The sequence below is a fragment of the Podarcis erhardii genome, assembly GCF_964252035.2.
Source record: "Podarcis erhardii genome assembly, chromosome: 15".
NCBI classification, from domain to species: domain Eukaryota; kingdom Metazoa; phylum Chordata; class Lepidosauria; order Squamata; family Lacertidae; genus Podarcis; species Podarcis erhardii.
This window is the reverse complement of record NC_138505.1, coordinates 27,783,850-27,804,260: the sequence shown is the minus strand read 5'-3', so window position 1 is coordinate 27,804,260 and position 20,411 is coordinate 27,783,850. Positions and strand designations below refer to the sequence as shown.

Below are 20,411 nucleotides of genomic sequence, written 5' to 3'. Positions count from 1 at the left end.
GAAATGAGTTGCCTGCCTTTGACAAAACCCAAAGGACAGTTTGAAGAGCCGCCTCCTCCTCACCTCCTTCCCCTTTGCTGGCCCTTGTTCCTGGGGTTGCTGCTTCTGTCCAGGTATCCAGTTACTGCTGCCACTGCAGTGGAAGGTGCCAAGTGTGAATGCCTTTTGGCCAAAACCAGGGAACAATCGGATTTTTCCAAAAGGAACAACCAAGCCTTGCACAGCTGGTTGCATCTTACAACGTCGTTGGCACAGAGGAGCTGAAAATGATTTGGCTCAGACCTGGCAGCCCACGTCCCAGGCAGAGAAGCAGCAGCTTAATATAGAATTGCCTGCTCTGCATCGCCTGGGAAGTGGGTTCATCATATTGGCATTATTCCCTTTTGGGCTTTGGGAGGGGTATGCTGACATCTCAACAAAAGTTGGATGTTTGCATTTCTGTCCAAAAAACCCCCCCAAAAGCCTGTCTATTTTGAAATGGTGCTTTGGAAATGCTTTGCTTCTGGGCTCACAGCCATCCAACAAAGCTGCTTGGGAAGGAAAGCCAGCACTGAATTTGAAGCTGTCTCTTTAGGTGTGCTGGGCTGGTTTGGTTTTGGGTAGCTCTCATGTTGGTTAAATCAAAATAAAATAAGCAGACTCCACTGGATGTGCCACAAAGGCCACACGTGGCTCTTCCCAGGAGTAATGGCAGTTTATAATGTGGGTATCCGGAGCCAGGACTTCCACTTCAGCCATGCTTTGTTCTCTGGAGAGCTTCTCAAGGTAATTCAGGAGCCAGAAGGAATCGGGGCAAAGACCCAAGAGTGGAAATGGTGTGTGTGTGTGTGTGTGTGTGTGTGTGTGTGTGTGAGAGAGAGAGAGAGAGAGAGAGAGAGAGAGAGAGAGAGAGACTGACTAAAGCAGTCCAGTAAACCAGACTTTGAGACTAAGCAAATCTCTGAGAGGACGCAGTTAACTATAAACCCCTTACACCCTACATATATCTGTGTACACAAATCTATAAATAGTAGGCAAAAGTATTCAGTATACAGTCGTACCTCGGTTCCTGAACACCTTGGGAGTCAGAATGTTCTGGCTTCCGAACCATCAAAAACCAGAAGTGAGTGTTCCGGTTTTCGAACATTTTGGGGGGAAGCCGAACGTCTGGTGCGGCTTCCACTGTTGTTTCTGGTGCGCCTGCGCAATCAGAAACCAATCGGAAGCCACGCCTTGGTTTCTGAATGTTTCAGAAGCCGAACAGTCTTCTGGAACGGATTCTGTTCAACTTCCGAGGTACAACTGTATATCAGAAACTGTACATCCCAAGCACAGAGAAAGGAAAAAGTGTTCCCAAACAATGACTAAGGGCAGGTATCATCACTAACTTTTTCTTTCAAAAAAACCAATCCGTAAAATCCATTACTCAGTAAACTATATTGGCTTCTCCCATGCATGGATAAGCAGATGTTCGCGTTATCATTATAGCAACATTCAATATCCTATGAAGCCAAGTCTGAATCGGTGGTGCTGTAAACATTTCCCCAGAAGTGAGCTACAGTGGTGCCCCGCAAGACGAATGCCTCGCAAGACGAAAAACCCGCAAGACGAAAGGGTTTTCCGTTTGCGAGTTGCTTCGCAAGATGAATTTCCCTATGGGCTTGCTTCGCAAGAAGAAAGCCCATAGGGAAATCTCTGGGGACCTCTTTTAAATGCTGGCGGTGGGAAGCAAAGCCTTCCCCCCCCCTCCGGCCTTCAGAAGAGGTCCAGGAAGGCCGGCGGGGGCCAAAAGGCTTTGCTCCCCACTGCCAGCATTTTACAAGCGGTCCGGGATAGCAGGGAAGCGCTTCCCGCTATCCCGGACGGCTTTTGAAGGCAGACGGGGGGGAGCAAAAACTTTTGCCCCCCGCCGGCCTTCAGAAGAGGTCCTGGACCTCTTCTGAAGGCCGGCGGGGGGCAAAAGTCTTTGCTCCCCCCTGCCTGCCTGCCTTCCTGGGAGAGCGGAGAAACGCAGCGCTGCCGCCCGCCAGCATTTTAAAAAACCCTGGGACAGCGGAGAAGTCCTCTGCTGTCCCGGGGTTTTTTTAAATGCTGGGGGTGGGAAGAAAAGCCCTTGTCTCCCCCCCCCCAGCCTTCAGAAGAGGTCGGGGGACAGACTGTCCCCGGACCTGGTCTGAAGGCGGTTTCCATAGGAACGCATTGATTGATTTTCAATGCATTCCTATGGGAAACCGTGCTTCGCAAGACGAAAAACTCGCAAGACAAAAAACTTGCAGAACGAATTAATTTCGTCTTGCGAGGCACCACTGTATTGCTGTTTCTGCTGCCACTAGCAAATTAGGAATCCCTTCAGCATTCACCCTTTTAATAGATCCTTCCAGGTAATTTTGTAAGACTTGAAGAGCTTCAGAGTCAATGGTGTTGAACTGGTTAGAGTGTCAGGCTAGAACCTGGGAGACCAGAGTTCAAATCCCCACTCAGCCATGTGAAGCTCAATGGTTGGTTACCTTGGGCCTGCCACAGTCCCTCAACCTAACAGGGTTGTTGAGAGGATAAAATGGGAAAGGAGGAGAACCATGTACTCCATCTTGACTTTCTTGGAGGGCAGGTGAGATATAATAGCAATTAGTAATAATTTCTTCTAGCTGCTTAACATAGTATAATATCAATTGCCAATTACCGTATTTTTCGCTCTATAACACGCACCAGACCATAACACGCACGTAGTTTTTAGAGGAGGAAAATAAGAAAAAAAATATTCTAAACGAAATAGTGGATATATGATTTTTGTGGTTCATGCTGTGGCCACAGACATGTGATCTGACAGTGAGTTTGGAGTAGCCCAATGCAAAAATCCTGAGGATCCATGTGGATCTATGCTTTGTAACCACGGAGGAGGGAAGGAAGGGGAACCATGGATCCTCTGCTCACGACTGCAGCAGATCCCCCCCGCCACCCACAGGCATTCGCTCCATAACACGCACAGACATTTACCCTTACTTTCTAGGAGGAAAAAAGTGAGTGTTATGGTGCAAAAAATATGGTAATTATTTTGAGGGGGCAGTTTTAAAATATGAATATAATCAGCACATGTTTATTCACAATGCCAACAGTTATTCCGAGTCAGCTTATAAAACAATATTTATGTGGGGATCACATATGGCATTACCGATGCAATGTTTTTGCAAATTCATAAGATTCTCATTCTCCTGCAGCCAAAGCCATACTTTATATCTTAGCAATACCGCTAACATAAATTGTAATACCACTTCTTTTGAAATGGCTGCAATTCTTGATAGCAGGATACAGAAAAGGCTTAATGAATGTAACTAAGTGGCCCTTTTACCCACCACCTACTTCCAGTTTGGTAGCCTGGATTTCCAAACACATTTAAAGAGTGTCTGATTTGAAAATATTGATCCCTTCTAGAAATACATGGATACATTTTGTTTCTTTCGAAAAGTTATAATAAGAAACTGACTTGTTGCATATAGGCCATTTATGTTCCAGTCAAATATATCCCCCAATATTTCTTCTTAATTAATTAATTTGTAGTAACAACAGGAAATAGGAGGAGAAAGACCTCGGATTGTGTTTGGCCTCATTCTTCCTTTGCCCATATGCTACGTTCAGCTTTGAGACACAGTTTTTGACTTGCTCTTTCGATATCTTCTCTATTATACCAGACAAATAGACAGAAAACTCCTGCCCTGCTCATATTCCTTTGTGTTGGTTATGCTGCATGCATCATAAAACTCTGAAGTTTTTGGGACACCTGCTGCACCCAGAGATTTCACAACATGGTCATAACTATTCTAGGTTTCTTACCCCAGCTGCCAAAATAAATTCAGTTTCTCTGTCTTGCCGAACACCTGTCTTCTTTCTTAAGAACATGGGAGTCTTGCTGGATCAAGCACCGGTCTAGTCCAACCTTCTGTTCTCACAGTGGCCGATCAGATGCCACAAGTGAAGCCCATCAGCAAACAAAATTATAATAATTTATTATTTGTACTCCACCCATCTGGCTGGGTTTCCCCAGCCACTCTGGGCAGCTTCCAACAGAGATTAAAAATACATTAAAACATCAGTCATTAAAAACTTCCCTAAACAGGGCTGCCTTCAGATGTCTTCTAAAAGTCAGATCCTTGTTTATCTCCTTGACATCTGATGGGAGGGCGTTCCACAGGGCGGGAGCCACTACCAAGAAGGCCCTCTGCCTGGTTCCCTGTAACTTGGCTTCGCACAGTGAGGGAACCGCCAGAAGGCCCTCAGCGCTGGATCTCAGTGTCCCAGCTGAACGATGGGGGTGGACACGCTCCTTCAGGTATACTGGGCCGAGGCCATTTAGGGCTTTAAAGGTCAACACCAACACTTTGAATTGTGCTTGGAAATGTACTGCCTCTTAAGTCACAAGAAAGATTGATAACTAAAGCATACCGGCATCCTGTTTAATTTATAATTGTTGCTGGTCCCTTCAGTCTTTTTATTGCCATCCTGAAATGTTTTTATGCTGCTTTTTTAAGTTAATGGTGTATTATCTTTTCATTTGTTTTGTGATTTTTTTTAATGGAATCAACCCACAAAAAAACTCTGGAGTGCAGTTTAATGGTCCCACTCATGGCCAGTTGCAAGCACACCTGCTGAATCATTGTCTGGATTTGATAACGGGCTGGATGAGGGCCAGTAAACAGAGTGCTGGATCCTGACAAGACAGAGGCAGTGTGTGTAGAGGTGATTGTCAGGCCTGGGAAACAGATGTGAAATCTGTTCTGGATGGAGGTGCCCTTCTTTTGAAAGAGGAGGTCCACAGCTTGCGGGTGGAAGCTCATTGATCCCTCATTGTCTCTTGGGGGCACAGAGTACCTTTTACAAGCTGGCTTGCTAATGGGTGCCGTTCTTGGGCAGAGATAAGCTGGCTGCAGTAACCTTTGTAGGGTTGACATACTGTATTATACATGGCATGGAGCCTCAACTCTGGCATCCCCTCCCTAGAGAGGCTCGGTTGTTGTCGATTTTTCAGTCTTTCCGACATAGAGCTCACTACTTCTGAATAAAACGTAAACAGCAATTGCTGCTCATTTTTACTTGCTCCCTGGGAGCATGTCCACAAGAGTTGGCTTCCAGAGGCGTTGGGGCTGCCATATAAGCCCATCCTCTGTGTGGTTTAGGGACTCATAACCGGAATCCTTTTGACAAAAAGAGCTTGATTTTGCCATATCCTGGGATTCTCAGTGACTGAGGTAGAGTAAGGTACAGCTGGTTGAATGAGGAACGTTAGTAACGTTTAAGTAGCCAAGAACTCCCAAGTCCAGTCCAGAAGTTGCAAATAGAAATGGGAAGTTATTAAAATGAAAACCAGTTGTCCCAGGCAAGAGACTTGACAGACTTCCTTTCCAAGATTCATCTAGTTTTGGTGTCACATTTGTCTTAAGCGTGTTTGCTGTGTAGCAGAGTGTTCTAACTTGTTCTGCAGTAAATGCATGGGGAGGCCCGTGTCATTCATCCATTCAGTAGAGCAGAAAGCATCCATTCTTGTCATTTGGTGCTCTTTGTACAACTAAATGTCGCTTTTCTTGTTGTCGTCGTCGTTTTTTCCGTGCTGTCTTTTGTGTGTTTGTTGTGCCTTTGTAACCAATATTGCCCGTGCTGCCTTAACCCTTTTAAAAACTCTGTTCATAGATATTCTCTCCCTGCTTTTTTATCCATCACGGCTTGCTTGAACAATAGGCCAGAACTGCAGCTTAACCGCTTTGGGGGATGAGGAATCTGTTCACTGTGGTAATGTAGAGATCCAGTTTCTGGAAAAGCTTCCTCGAGATGCGTTGCAACCCTTGGATTCTCCCCCCACCCCCACCCCCCGCGTGCCTTAACACATGCTCTGCCTCCATCCCGTTCTGTTCTTTGCGCCAGGGATGGGCAGCCTGTGTCCCCTCCTGGATGAGGGTGACTACAACTCCCATCATCCCCTACTCTCTGACCATGCCAAACCCTGCTTTTTGCAAATGTTGTGTCTTTCATTAACACTCATAGCCTAGTCCTTGTACTTCTGGAAAAGGGCTCTTAAAAGATGTACAAAGGCTCATTGGTGGCTGGGCAGGGGGGCGGGTTTTAACTAGCCAAACATAAATTTGGTGTGCCCGGATTATGAAAATGCTGTTTCCCATGGTTGAGTCCTTGACTTTCAAATAGCACAAATAAAAGCCACTATGATCCTTTGTTTTAATTTCTGTATATGCCTTACGCACACTGTCTATATGCTTTTGTTCGTTATTTTGTTTCCAAATTTCCAAAAATTAATTGCAGAATTTATAATCTAAGCATAACCAGAAAAGGGGGGGCAGGATAATGCTAAACAATACTAAAATACATAATTAGAATACAGTTGAAAAATTGCAGATACCGCTAACAATGCTTGAAATGCGCACTCATCCCCATGACATTCCCGTGACATCCTTATGTCGTGTGACCGTGTGAGAGGTATTCGGAGGTGGGTGGTCTTCATGTAGGTCGTCTTGTTGGCGGTATGTCCACTGCAGCATCCTGATGTACGCCATAATCTCAGAGTGATACACTTGCCTTTGAGGTGACTTTGTAACCTGCAGCTGGAATGGGATTCAGACATGAGAACACGCGTCAGGCCTGATCTGCGGTGCTTCCAGCCCACATTTCTTGATGTTGGCAGTCCCCATCTGGACATTTCCCCAGATATAGTGGCTGGTGAAAATGAAGAGCATCGTCTGCCTTTGGCAACATTTCTGCTTTTCTTGTTTTTAAAACAAGCGATGCCATTCTGAATCAACTGAGCCAGGTTCTTCTGTGTTGCATATTCTGCCCACAGACGTCCTGGCTTGCGCGGTATGATCTGAGAGCTCTCCTCCCAAATCGTCAGGTAGACTCTCCGAAGACTTTCCGACATGGCGGTCTGGTGTGGTTTGATATGTAGGATGGCAGTGCTGTTGCCGAATCTCTCCATAGCCTCTTGAATATTTCGTTGATAGATGTGTAATGACTTTTCTGCAACATCCTAGACACCACCCAGATGCTTCTACAGCACCCATGGTGAGAATGAAGTGCCAGAAGAAGAAGAATGGGGTTAGACTAGATGACCCCTGGGGTCCCTTCCAACTCTACAATTCATGAATCCTCATTGGTGTCTTTCACAGACCTACTGGCTCTGCTGAACAGGCACTGCCTCTTAACATGCAGTACAAAGCTGGTCTCTGCAGGATGGAGGCATCTCTACTCTTAGGCTGCACATCAGCTTTAGCCTTTTGGTGTTTAGGGCCTGCATTAAAGTTGTCCTTCCCACCCCCCTCCTCCATCCCCTCTTGGTGCTCTTGATCAGTTGCAGGTGAAGCTCTCTTATGTGCCTCTGTGGCTTCTACTCAGCTACTGACACTTTGGTGGAGCACTTGCTCAAAGATGACATAAAGAAAGGGACCAGATGTTGGACAGAGGGCTGGTTGTTTCCTGCTGACTGGATTTCAGTTCTTGAATCTTAACTTCTAGTAGGTGAAGCCACCTTCCGAGTGACCACCCTTAGTGGTATATCCACAAGAAGATTCACTAGCAGAGGAAGCTTGTAATTGCCTTTGAGACCTTTTCCTTGTCTCTGTATATTTTTGCCTGACACTCTCTTTGGGAACTGTTATGGGAACTCCAGATTTTAATTTGCAGCTCTGCAGCTTCTGCAGGATCTTCCATTTTTTGTGTTGCCACAACTAGTGGCATTTCTTCATCTGTAGTGGTTTTCATTTTTTATCTGTGGAATTTCACCATCTTGATAATACAGCTCTCCTATTTAGGCAGACAATTCTTCCATTGCCTTGTCTTGCAGTTGCTTCTAATTATGTAATTTCTGCAAGTTTGCTGCACCTGCATTTTTCTTCGTGTCTCTGCACTCAGCTTGATAAGAAAACTGGTCTTTTCCCTCCCCCTTCCCATCAGGTTTGAAAAGGGCTTCTCAGTGCTTGGCAGACTCCTGCAGGTGGGTGGGTTATTAGAAGCTGCATTGGCCACCATCTGCCCACTTCTAAGGCATCTTCTTTTCCAAACTGGCTTCCAGTCACACAAGGACTTTTGCTGCATGTCTCAGGAGGGCACAAAATGCTTGGATTTCACTGGTCTTGTGTGACAGGTTAGGCCAAGAGAGCCCTTCCTCACATACTGAAACTTCTATACGTCATCAGAAGTGTCAAAAGTTTCCAATTGGCTACCCTACAATAGAAGTATCTGAAGTTATTACATGGCAGAAGAGTAAATAGAAAAACAAACATACACACGCACACCCCTCCCACACACTTTTGTGAACATCCTAAGACAACATTAAGGTCCAATTGCATTTGTAAAACGGTTTGGGGCAGAGCTTTCCAAACTTTTCATGTTGGTGGCACACTTTTTAGACATGCATCATTTCATGACACAGTAATTCAGTTTTACTAGCAAACCGGAGGTTAATATTACCCCTTTCCAGCCACGGAAGGAATGTGGGGAGGTTTTTGCGATACACCTACACACTGCAGCCAACATACTAATGTGTCGCAACAGATAGTTTGGAAAGCTCTGGTTTCGGGTGAAATCAGGAATCTTGATTAGAAATGCCTCCTGCAGCACCTGTTCCTGGTCTCTGTTCATTCATTGGTTAGGTCCAGGCGGGTTGCTGCAGTGTTCCTGTGTCAAGGATCTAGCAGCAGCAGTATTACACAGAAAAGTCCGCTTTGGATCTTTCCCGACTGTAATCTTGCAACTGTCACAGCATTTGGAAATATTGGCATTCAAAATCTGCCCCTGGCGAATGAGTCCTGGATTTTGGATTATGCCATCCGTTTGCTTCCAGAGAAAAAAGCTGCCCAGCGCTATGTCTCAAATGGAGCATTGCTCCTGACGGGGGGATGCTCTGTGTGGAAACTGCTGAATTCTCCTAGACGGAATCTGCAGAAACAGCAAGGTGAGGCTAAGGGTAGGAAAGGTGAATGGGCCGCCTTGGCTGGAAATGGATGAAGGGGCAGTGAGGATTGCAGGCACAGCCTTGATAAGGCCAGGAGGAGGAGAGGAGGAGGCACCGAGTCCTTGATGTACAAGGTGGGTGGAAGTTTGTGTGGAGAGACAGCCCTGGGAGCCCCCTCATGCTTGCCCTCCTTTCCCTCCTGCAGACCGGAGTCAGGATAGCACGGCGGTGGTGCTCTCTGATTCCAACTCCACCCAAGACATGTTCACTGAGGTTGCCAGCTCTCAAGACAGTGCGAAGAAGCCTTTTCCAGAGAGGAGGCCTTTTGTGTCCCCTTCGGAAGCTGTCGCCACCGCTACTAGCAAAGAGGCCCCAGGACCTGCAGAGGAAAGGGGTAGGTCATTCCTGGTGTGTGAAGATCTGTGTGTATGAGAGAGAGAGAGAGAGCGCATTGCTTAGCACAGCTTGAGCGGCTGGAGCAAGTGCACACTTTTCTTCCTGGAGCAGCAAGTGGTTGTTGCTGCCAGAGGGAAAGGAGTAGTGAATAGCAGACTGAGGGCAGGGGGGGTCAGCAGATTCCTCCTAGGAGAGAGGGACGAGGCTGTTCCCGACGGGTCCTGAGCACCTCCTTCCTCTCCTGAGCTACTCTCCTGGCCGTGCATTTCATGTCTTTGCGCACATGGGGTTTTCCTTATCTTCAAATTTGTGGGGTTTTTTTTAACTGTTTGTAACATCCTTCGACGGAGGAAGAATGATGGTGGCTTCTGTGTCAGCTGGGTCCGAAGCAGATGCATGATGCTGCCCTATCTGTTTTGACAACTCCAGGGAAGCCGGAGGAGCAGCCCTTAGAGAGCTCAGAGTCCTGCCACGTGGCTGAGCAGAAGCTGGACCATCAGGCCCCGCCCCCCGGGGTCCCCCCCAAAGCCCCTGCCCCCTCGCTTTCCCAGTGGGACACCAAGCGGCGGGCTGTGCCCAGTGGGGAGCAGTTTCCCCAGAGCCTCCCCGTGGACCTGGAGGAGCAGCGCAAGTTCCTGACGGAGCACTGCATCACCTCCTTCCGCCTCTGCCTCAGCCGCTTCCCTCAGCACTACAAGAGTCTCTACAGGCTGGCCTACCTCTATGCCTACAGCACAACCCATAAGGTAAGCGGTGGTGGTGGGAGAGTAGGGCTGAGCGCTGCCCCTCTCATGACATTGCTCTTCTCACTGTCCAGACCTAGAGCCCCTGTAGGTGGTGGACATGTGGCATTCCCTAAGCAGCAGTAGCAGCAATGCCTTGTGGCGGGGAAAGCCTCTGCTCTGGGACTGGGAGGAGCAACACCAGCAACCAGGAGCTCTCAAGATCTTCTGGGACGAAATCAAAATCCCCTCTGCTCTTTGCCACAGCAGCAACACTCCAGTTTGGCCTTACCTGAAAGCAAGAACCAGCTCGCCCCTGCATGATCCTGTGAGTTAGAACCTGGAATGAGCAGGAGTTGCTCCTTTGCTCCCCACCTTCAACCTCCACAGGGAGAAGCTGACTTTGCAGTGTCCATATGACAGGGCAATGTTAGCACAGTCCCTGTAGTGACTGCCTGCTGAGCGTGCACTTCTAGTGTAGCTGCGCTGGCCATTGTATTGGCTGTGATGTGGCCGGTAAGATGAGGAGGGATACCCACTGCAGCTGTTTGCTGCCTCTGACCTCCTGGCAGTTCTGCACCTAAATAAATAACTAATTCTGTACGACGATGTCCCATTTATGTGTTCAGAACAGCTAAACCCTGCAACCTGTGGGAAATTGTATGAATTCAGCAAACTTTTCCTTTGTCTCACTTACTGCTTCTGCTTTGGCTGGTGGTGTTTGGGTGAGGAGGGAGGAGCTGTTAGGCACTGAAAGCCCCATTCCTAGTTATGAAACATCTCATGCCCCCTCCCCAGCTTCTGAGATTTTGCCAGGCATCAGCCTCTCTCGTACAAGCAGGCCTGTGTCTCGGGAGCCAATAAGCGCTTGGTTTACAAAGAAGCAGGCTCAGGGAAGAGGGAAAGCTACCAGGCAGCTGAATCCTGTACTGTGCTCTGTGCTTGGATTCCAGGTGCACAGCTCAGCTGATGTTTTGTATGCACACAATTCCCCCAAATTACCTGACTTTCTGTTTGCTTTCAAGGCTTCCAAGCTCGCCTTGGGAGTCTTCTTGTACTCTTGGTGTTCATGCACTTTGATGTGGAGGTTTGTATCTCCCTAAGCATTCATATTAACAGGAGCAATAAGAATGCTCAGTTGAGGTGAGCAACCAATCAGGGCTTCCTTCCCCCACCTAGAGCCCTCCAGAGGGCTTCCAGACAGCTCCCATCAGCCCCAGCCAGCACAGGGTACAATGGTGGGGCTGGCAGGAGTGGGTCCAGAACATTGGAGGGGACCAGGGTGGGGAGGGCTGTTGAGAAATTGGAGTTATGTGAGATTAAAGAAAACATAAATTTTATGGAGAATTGCTAGATTATACTTAAATGAGTGGATATAAGATCGTAAACAAGTTGATAATTTGCTTGGAAAAACCTTTTAACGATGTAAATGGGAGCGGGAGACGTGAGGGAGTCCAAAGAAGTGATGAAACTACATTGTGATAGAAGTAAGATTGTTTAGTATTGGTGCATTTGTATTTAAAAACTCTAATAAATATTTATATATATAAAAAAAGAGAGAAATTGGAGTTATGGGGGGTGCTGGCAATTTGAAAATATGTATTTCAACTGTACTACAAAAGCCTGGCATTATCGGGGAGCGGGGAGGCAAATTTTGTGGTTGTTCAGTATGGAGGGGCACTGGGTGTATCCCCTGCTTGTTCCCAGGCAGTGGTCCGGGGACTGGGTGCTTGGTCTCTGGTCAAAATGAGGCTGGTCCTTCGCTGGACGAGGAGGCCCCCAACCCTTCTCTCCTGAGGCTGGGGAGGGGCTTCTCTGCATGGCTATATACATGCTCTCCATCACCTCATCGAACCAAATGTGAGACTAAACACCAGTTGTTGCACGGGGAGCACCCTCCCCTCTGGTGCCATTGAGGGAGCTGCTGCGTTGTCTTGGGATGTTCACAAACATTCTTAACTGTGAGGAGGGGAGGAAGGCAGGCCTGGGGGCCTAAGGGGCAGGGGGAGGCTGTGGCAGATGTGCTGGTTGAGCAGTGGGAGAGGAAAGGAAGGGAGGAAAGAGGAGGCTTCATCTGCAATAACCAAACATCCCCTCCATCTCTCTCCCTCCAACTCCTGCTTCCCCTGCGCTGTCCTATATAGAATCTTCAGTGGGCTCGCGATGTGTTGCTAGGCAGCAGTCTCCCATGGCAGCAGCTGAAGCACATGCCAGCACAGGGTCTCTTCTGCGAGAGGAACAAGACCAATTTCTTCAATGTAAGTTGCCTGTACCTGAAACTTGTGGCTGTTTGTTTGTGTTTACATCTTTTGTATACTGCCCAATTAAGAGTGCCCTCTGAGCAGCTAATTCCCCCCCCCCTTTCTCATTTTACATCTCCTTTTCATCAGGTAAGTCTGTTAGGAGGCCACCTTCAAAGCAGAGAAGAATTTGCAGCAAAGCAAAATGTGTTCCCTACCCACCAGGGAGGAGTGATGCTTAACAGAGGCACAACTGCTTTCTTCTCCTGCATGGAAAGATCCAAGGGGAGGGCAAAGGGTCTTGACATCCTTCCCATTCAGTGGCTAGCACACATCTTGAGCTCCCAAGAGTTTCTGGTCAGACTAAGGAAGCTGCTTGAACCCTGTTAGCAAACTTCTGTTGCTCTCCCACATGTGCATGAGGTGGACTTGTGAATGAAGCTGTCTACAGTAGAGAGGGCTTGTTGACTGGTTAGTAGCTGTCATGGCCTTTGGCTAGCACAAAAAACTTATTGAATGAATGAATTGAATGAATGAATGACTGGTTAGTTGGCCCCTGGAAGGGAGAAGAGGCTCTGCCTGAGGAAGGTTGTGGTGGGGGTCTTGCAGGCTCTTCTCTTTAAGTAAAATGCTTCTGCCCTGCTTTTCTGCCTGACAGCAGTACTCCACAGAAAGAAAATTCACACACACACATAAGATTAAAGAAAAAATGAGGCCATGTTAGGTCCAGTCGTGGACGACACTGGAGTTGCATGCTCATCTCGCTCTAAAGGCCGAGGGAGCCGGCGTTTGTTCGCAGACAGCTTCCAGGTCATGTGGCCAGCATGACTAAGCCACTTCTGGCAAACCAGAACAGCGCACAGAAACACCGTTTACCTTCCCGCCGGAGCGGTACCTATTTATCTACTTGCACTTTGACGTGCTTTCGAACTGCTAGGTTGGCAGGAGCAGGAACCTTCTGATCGGCAAGCCCTAGGCTCACAGACCACAGCGCCACCCATGTCCCCCTGTCAATAAGTACTGAAATATAAAAGCAGAAACAGGAATTGAGGGGAGCTGGCAAATGCACCTGAGTTTAAGCAACACCAAACCAAGCAGAACTTGGGGGGGGGGGAGTGTGTATGTAGAAGAGAGAAAAAGAGATTTTGCAACCCTTAAGTTGCCTTCATGCCTGATGGTGATTTGTAAAATGGTCTTTCTTGCAGGGTTGATAATAAAGGGGCAATGTGGGGAGAAATGTAACATTCTCTCCACACCTTAAAGCAGAGCCTGAATGCTGGTGGCTATTCTGGAGCTGTAGTGAAGGACAGAGAGAAAATTGGGGCTGAAAGATCAAGGCAGAAGCTGTTTGGGTGCCGCCTAGAGGCTACATTGTACTGTACAGTGAGCAAAACAGACACACACACACACACGACTGAAGGTGTTTAATGTTTCCAAGGCACAGAAGTCCTTAACACAAGATTTCCATGCCTTTTGGTGGCTGAGTTAAGATGTCAACATCTTTTCTTTTAAATGGTTGTTTTTATGATCCTAGAATTCTAGTTCCTTGCCTTGTCAGATCAACTTGCTCCATACGGTCCATGACTTGCACCCCACTTTTTTCTTCCTCAGAGTGAAGGGTGCTTAACTTGCTCGCCTATGGAAGGTTAACAGTTGTGGATTATTTCACTTTACATGGACAACAACCAAGCAGAGCAAGAGAGGGTTGGCCAAAGGGTTCCTCCATCTGCTTGCGTCCTAGATCATGTATATTATGCCTGGTGCCATATTCTGTAAAACATTTATGAGAGCACTGTGTAAAAAAGAAATAGATCCACACTGCTGGCTGCGACTTCTGCTGCAGGGCTAATTCCTTGGGGTCTGGTCTTTTCCCCGGTTTTGTGCCACGCTGGGGTGCTCTTCACTTTCACCCCTGGGAGACTAGCTGGAAGAAGAACCCATTCCCCCTTCTTATTCTTCATCATCTTTTTCAAACCTTCCCGTCATCTTTTACCTCTTCATCAACAGGAGAATTTTCTGGGTCTGCCAGGGAGGGATGTGTGAAATGTGTGGCTGCTGTTGCCGCCAGAATCCCTTTTCCTCCTCCACATGGGAGCTGAGCCTTTTCAGCAGCCTTCCGCCCCCAACCCCTTAAAGGGTTGGGGTTGGAATTGCTTCACTGTGTGGGAGAGCCTGGAGGGAAACCAGCCAATTCCCCTCCTTTCTCTGCCATTGCTGCCGCCATTAGGAGTCAGGATATCACCCTGCCCCCGGGTCAGTGTCCCTGGGCCAGTTGTCATCTTTCAAACACTCCTTCCTTGCAGCTATTTCTGCCAGAAAAGGGTCAGGGTTTGATTCTTCTGCAATCCACACTCACCTCTCCATGTGCCAGGAGAAATGGGGGTGTTGCAGCCTGGAGTCAGCTCTGGCTCCTACAGATTGCAGTGCAGTGTTTTTCCATCCCAAGAAGTCTCAGATATGCAGGGCCATCCAGATATGCATACAACATACAGCCACTTTCCCAGTCCCTGACAGCTCATCATTTGTCTTCACTCACGCACCATGAGGGGTAGGAGGAGTCAGCAAGTCTCTGTCTAGCCCAGCCTTGGCTTCCCAGATGTTGTTGGGCTACAAGTCTCATCTTCCATAGCCAGCAGAGGGGGGGTGATGGGAGTGGTAGTCTAACAACATCTTGTAACCCAAGGTTGAGAAAAGCTGGGCTAGCCTATGAGGTGCAGCCTCATAGGGGATCACAGGCCACTCTCTACCAGGGGTGATGATGGTTCCCATCGGCAGGATTTAGATATCAGCCTCCCCTCAAGAAAATCTACAGGGGGGCTACCTGGACTTCACTGGGCATCAGACAGGTCCCCCTTTGCCGGTGTGGCCTTTGGCCAGAAGGTGCTGCTGACGGTCCTGTGCTGTGTAGGTAGGGGTCTACCTGCTCTGGGATTCTGGGGCTCCTTATTTACTTCCTTCTGCTGTGGAGTGGAGACACTTCTCTACCAGCAGAGAAAGGAACATGGGGACCTACCAGGATGTTTCCTATGGTTGGTCTGCGGAGGGTGTCCGCCTTCACCCCAATTCTCAGCTCCAAAGGAAGGATGCTCCCGTCTTGGCTCACAGGGATTTTAGTCAAGGGTAGTTTGAGGGCTGGGTGGAGAAGTTTGCGTCTGCTATACTCTCTCTCCTCCTCCTCTGCTCTTGTTCTGTTGCTACCATTGCTGGGTCAATATAATTCTTCGGGCTTTTTGTTGCGTCTGTTGCATTAGTGCTAGGGGCTTCCTCCTAGCAGACATTTCAAGTTTGTTTAGAACGTAAATTATAGTATCTATGGATAAGAACCATTTGAAGTGGATTTGAAAACAGGATTGTGATGTGTGGGGTTTTTTAAACAGAAAGATGCTACGCTGCAGATGAGCAGTCGTGTCTTGTAGCTGCACAGAGGAGCAGATTCCCGCCTTCTTGTTGGCTTGTTCGGTGGACAATTGAGTTGAGGTCATATTATGATTTCCTGTCAGAAAGCAGGAACGAGGCAAGGATTCCTCATGAGGTGCGCTTGGGATAGGATCTGCAGATCAGTGCAATTGTGTCATCAAGTTCAGTTATGCAGATATGAGCCCTGACTTGTGTCGAGCGTATGTGTGTGCTGGGCCAGGCTTTCCCTTGGGAACAGTAGCTAAATAATGTGCCCTCTTTTTATAAGAGTGAACTACTGTCACGATTGGGTTTAGGAGCTGCCCATCACTTCCACTTCTGGTTTGTCAGCACAATGTCAGCCGCTGTGGCACTGTTTTCTCCTCCACACACAAAATATTCATGGGATAAAAAGGTGCAGAGAAATTGGTACTTCTCTAAGGAGATTCAGGTAGCTGGGATTCTGCTTTCATCGTCAGCATCCTCCTAATCGCCAAGTGATTTAGGCTTCCCATCTTAGTTGGATGAAGGCTTCTGCAGTCCATCTTATTTCCTAGAGCAGGTTCCAATAGCCTTGGCCAGGGCAGATGCTGCTTATTCTTCTAGAAACTGGCTTTATAGCACTGCTCTTTTCATGCAATGTATAGACAAGGCTTCTGAAAGTCTCCCTCTAATAATGTATTGTATAAATGTGTTATACAGAAGCGGACAAGGAGAAACTGAAAATTGATGGGAGGTTTTAAAAAGAAAAATGGGATCTGGGCTCAAACTGTGAGTCATGTTTTAGAAATCAGCTGCGTTCATGACCCAATCAAGTTTCTGAAGACTGTTGCCACCAAGTTGGCTGCTGCAGATCGCGTAGGTATTGTGCTGGGTGCAGGTCAGGCAGGAGATTTTGCTGGTTTAAAAAAAAACAAACCCAAAAAAACAAACAGATCACCTGGGTTCTCTTGTTGGGGCCTTGAGCGAAGCCTTTCAGTGGGAGTTGGAGAGAGTTAGCTCTAGAAACAACAGGTGACTCTCCCCAAAAAGCGACCTGGGGTGAAGTTTTTTTGTCCTCCGTGCCTGGTTCTATGCGGAGGTGGGGGTTTTTTTTGGCTGAGCGAAGCGTGAAACGGGCCAGAAATTCTTGGAAGCCTTCAAAGGCCGGGCAGAGCTGCCGCTGCCGCTGCCTTGATACAGGCAACGCTGGAGGCTGAAAGTGCCCCGGAGAGGCGACGCGTGTTTTCCTGTTTTCCTGGCTGCGCAGCTACTTCGCTCGGGGGAGCCGGGCGGCGGCCGCGGCGCTACAGCAGGTCCTTCGCGGTGACGTTGGTGGGGTGCCCTAGAGGAGAGGGAGAGCGAAGTTTGCGCAGCCCGGCCGCCGCTTGGCTTTGCGCTCTGGCTTCCCTCCGGCGCGGGGGTGTCGGGGAGCTCCGCCTCTCCTCTCTCTCTCTCGCTGGCTGGCTGCCTTCCTGGCGGGGCTTCTCGGGGGCGGAGAGCCACGTGACGGGCGCCGTCTCGGGGAAGAGCCCCCGATGGCAGCGCCAGCGATGGGCAGCGCGGCGGCTCCCGCTGCCGCCGCGGGGCCTGCCGCTTCGCCTCCGCGCCGCCGCGGGGGAGCCTTCTCCGGGGCGCGGCAGGAGGCGGCCTTGCGGGCGGCCAGCCCCAGCCCCACCACCACCAGGGCGCGCAGCTGCCGGGAGCCGCCCTGCGCCCAGCATGGTGAGAGCAAGCGAGAGAAGGGGAAGCCCCCGCCTCGAGGTAGCCTCGGGGCTCGGCTGCGCAGCGCCCGCCGGCCTGGTTTGGACGGGGGACTGCGGGGGAAGCCCCGGGAGGCGGGCGGGGGCGGCCCCTGGGCTGGCCGGATTGCGTGGGAGGAGGAGGAGGAGGAGGAGGCCTGCCGAGCGGAGCGCCGCCTCCGCCTGCAAATCGCGCGGGTTTCCAGTTAGCAGCGACGCGGCTCTCTTTCCTCGGCTACCGTCGCCTTGGTTTAGGTTACGTAGGTGCCCACGGAGCCTTCCCTCCGCCCGCCACCTGCCGGGGAGCCCGATCGCTTGGCCCGCCGCTCTCTCCGACGGGGCGCCGAGCGCAGCTCTGCTGCTCTGACTTCCCAGGGGAAGAAATGCGCGGCTCTTTCCGGCCCTGGAAGCAGAGCTGGCTGGGGCTTGCAGGGAGGTCTAGGTGAGGAAACGACGGAGCGCTGGCCGGGCGTGGAGCCCCGGAGAGGCTCCTTCTCTGAAACCTCTCTGGCGGTGCCGTGGCTCCGCTGGAAACACGAGTCGTTGTCTCCAAGCTCTTGGGATGCTGTAAATCCCTTGAGCCCGATCGGAGGTGCGCTGCTGGTGGCTGCTCCAGTGTTTGTGGTCTGTGCCCCAGAGAGCCTTCCCAATTGGTCCAGCCGAGGTGGAGGATGGAAAGAACGAGGGAGGGACACAGGGAGGAGGACAGGGGGAGACAACTGCTGGCCAGCAGCTGTCTGTCCATTGAAAGCACATTTCCCACCCCCTCCGAAAGAATCCCGAGAACTAAGTTTATTCAGGGCACTGTGAATTGTAGCTCTGGGAGGGGTAAACTAGAGGTCCCAGGATTCTTTGGGGGCACACTCAAATGCACCTTGAATGTATGAGTTACAGATAGGTAGCGGTGTTGGTCTGCCATAGTCAAAACAAAACAAATTCCTTCCAGTAGCACCTTAAAGACCAACTAAGTCAGTTCTTGGTATGAGCTTTCGTGTGCATGCACACTTCTTCAGATACACTGAAACAGAAGTTTCCAGACCTTTCTATATAGTATATAGAGGGGTATACCCCTCCCCACCTTCTCACTATATAGAAGGGTCTGGAAACTTCTGTTTCAGTGTATCTGAAGAAGTGTGCATGCACACGAAAGCTCATACCAAGAACTGACTTAGTTGGTCTTTAAGGTGCTACTGGAAGGAATTTGTTTTGTCTTGAATGTATGGTTAGTATGGAATGTTAGTCAAGGAGAAGCTTTGGACTATGTGAGAATGTGGTTGCAAAAGTGCCATGGGGTATGCATTGGGCAGTGTCTTAATGGCACACAGCACACACTCTTCACCTTCCTTTCTTTTTTTTAATCTTCCATCATTTTGTGGACTCTTGTTTGTTTAAAAAACATTTCTTAAAGGCTGGGAATTCAGTTGCCTCTTGGGAACTGAATTACTTGTGTAGCCTTTTACAAAAAAACAGGCCTGCAGGACTTCTGTTTGTTTGGCCCTTTGAGTCCTGTGTACATTACCTTCTCAATGGGCATCTTCTCTGGATTTTTTAATCCTCCCTTTACATGAGGAGTTTGCTGTGCCAGGTCTGCAAATAGCTCTATTCAAGCCTAGAAAAGTCCTTATACTTGCCCTTTGCATGATGTCTTGGATAACAAAGTTAAGATCAAGAATGTCTGCCCTGCAATGGAATGTCATGGTTTGTTTGTTTACATGTTCTCTGTGCCTGATGAAGCCTTTCAGTTTCAGCTTGGAAATCCTGAATGAATTATTTCCAGTTGCATTTCATATATTGAAACTGCAGGTGGGGAAGAAACTTTTGTCCAAAGCTGTCCCTAGGCCTTCTCAGAGACCCAGAGAGGCCCTGGCCACTTTCTGCTTTTGAGGCCCCCTAGACAGAATAAAAATTAAAGTGGCAACCCAAAAACAAGACATCAAAAATAAAATGAGGTATATTCACAAATGCTGTTTTAGCTGTGAGCGTGTGCCACATTTGGGTCAGGTGTGCATAAAAACAGGTTGTGAAACTCACCGAATACCAAAAATTGAAAAAATGCGTAAATGTGAGGCTCCCTTTGAGGTTGTTGTCCTGGGCCAAACAGCTCTCCTGTCGCTCTCAGTATCTGCTTCCCACCGTTGATGGTTTCCTCCTGGTTTCTCCCCCTGTGCAGGGAATCTGGCGCATCCCCGTGGATGAAATTGATCGCCCTGGTAGCTTTGCCTCTCACATGAACCGCTCCATCGTCCTTCTGCTCAACGTCTTGTCGCAGCTCAAGGATTACAACACCCTGCTGAAAGTCTCATCTATGCTGCAGAGGACCCCCGACCAGGGAAAGTGAGGATGGCCCAGGTTTCTTGTTTCTGGCTTGAAATGCTAAGATGCTGACCGACACCCCCACCCCACCCCCCGTGGCCGAAACCCTTCTTAACTCCTACATATATTAGTTAGAGAATAACAATGGTTGGTTTGCAAAAGTGTTTGTTCTCGGCCTTGAAGCCTTGCTGTCTAGACTGAACAAACTGTATCTTGGCTTTAATGCAGAGCAGTTCGTCAAAGGCCAGATCCAGGCACTTTCCTCCCCACTATATACCATGCAAATCTCTTGTCTTTTGTAGGGCCCCTTCAGCTGCTCTCAGTGTTGAAAATGGATATTAAAAATCCTTTCCAGGAAAGGAGAGGAGCAAAAAGATAGGAAGAGGATACAGGTGAGGGTGGGGGAATAGAGATTACAGAGGAGCAGGGAACTGGTTCCTGGCTTTTCTACCCTTGGAGGCCTTTTGGAAGTTATTCCCACCACAAGAGTTCAGCAAATAACATCAAATGCATTTCCAGCACCTCAGAAACCACTCTTCCATCTTTGACTGCTCAAAGTAGTTGAGCTCTTAAGGTGGGAATATGCTCATTTTAGAGAAGCATGTAGTGTATGTGTGTGTCACAGATCAAAATCGCAGATAGGCTCCCTCACATCTTTCTTTGACAGTAGCAACAGCAGTTAACAGTTCCATATTTA

At 48.8% G+C, this 20,411-nt stretch overlaps 1 protein-coding gene across 1 annotated transcript in view; it reads left to right on the top strand.

Moving 5' to 3' along the window:
* The window catches only part of CABIN1 (calcineurin binding protein 1), a 63,228-nt gene that overhangs the window by 19,848 nt on the left and 22,969 nt on the right, over positions 1–20,411 (top strand). The window contains exons 27-33 of the mRNA XM_081840744.1: positions 8,816–8,926; positions 9,054–9,320; positions 9,752–10,068; positions 12,189–12,302; positions 15,060–15,192; positions 16,930–17,384; positions 19,572–19,735. Coding sequence (XP_081696870.1) covers positions 8,816–8,926; positions 9,054–9,320; positions 9,752–10,068; positions 12,189–12,302; positions 15,060–15,192; positions 16,930–17,384; positions 19,572–19,735 — 1,561 coding nt within the window. The remainder of the gene's footprint in view (positions 1–8,815; positions 8,927–9,053; positions 9,321–9,751; positions 10,069–12,188; positions 12,303–15,059; positions 15,193–16,929; positions 17,385–19,571; positions 19,736–20,411) is intronic.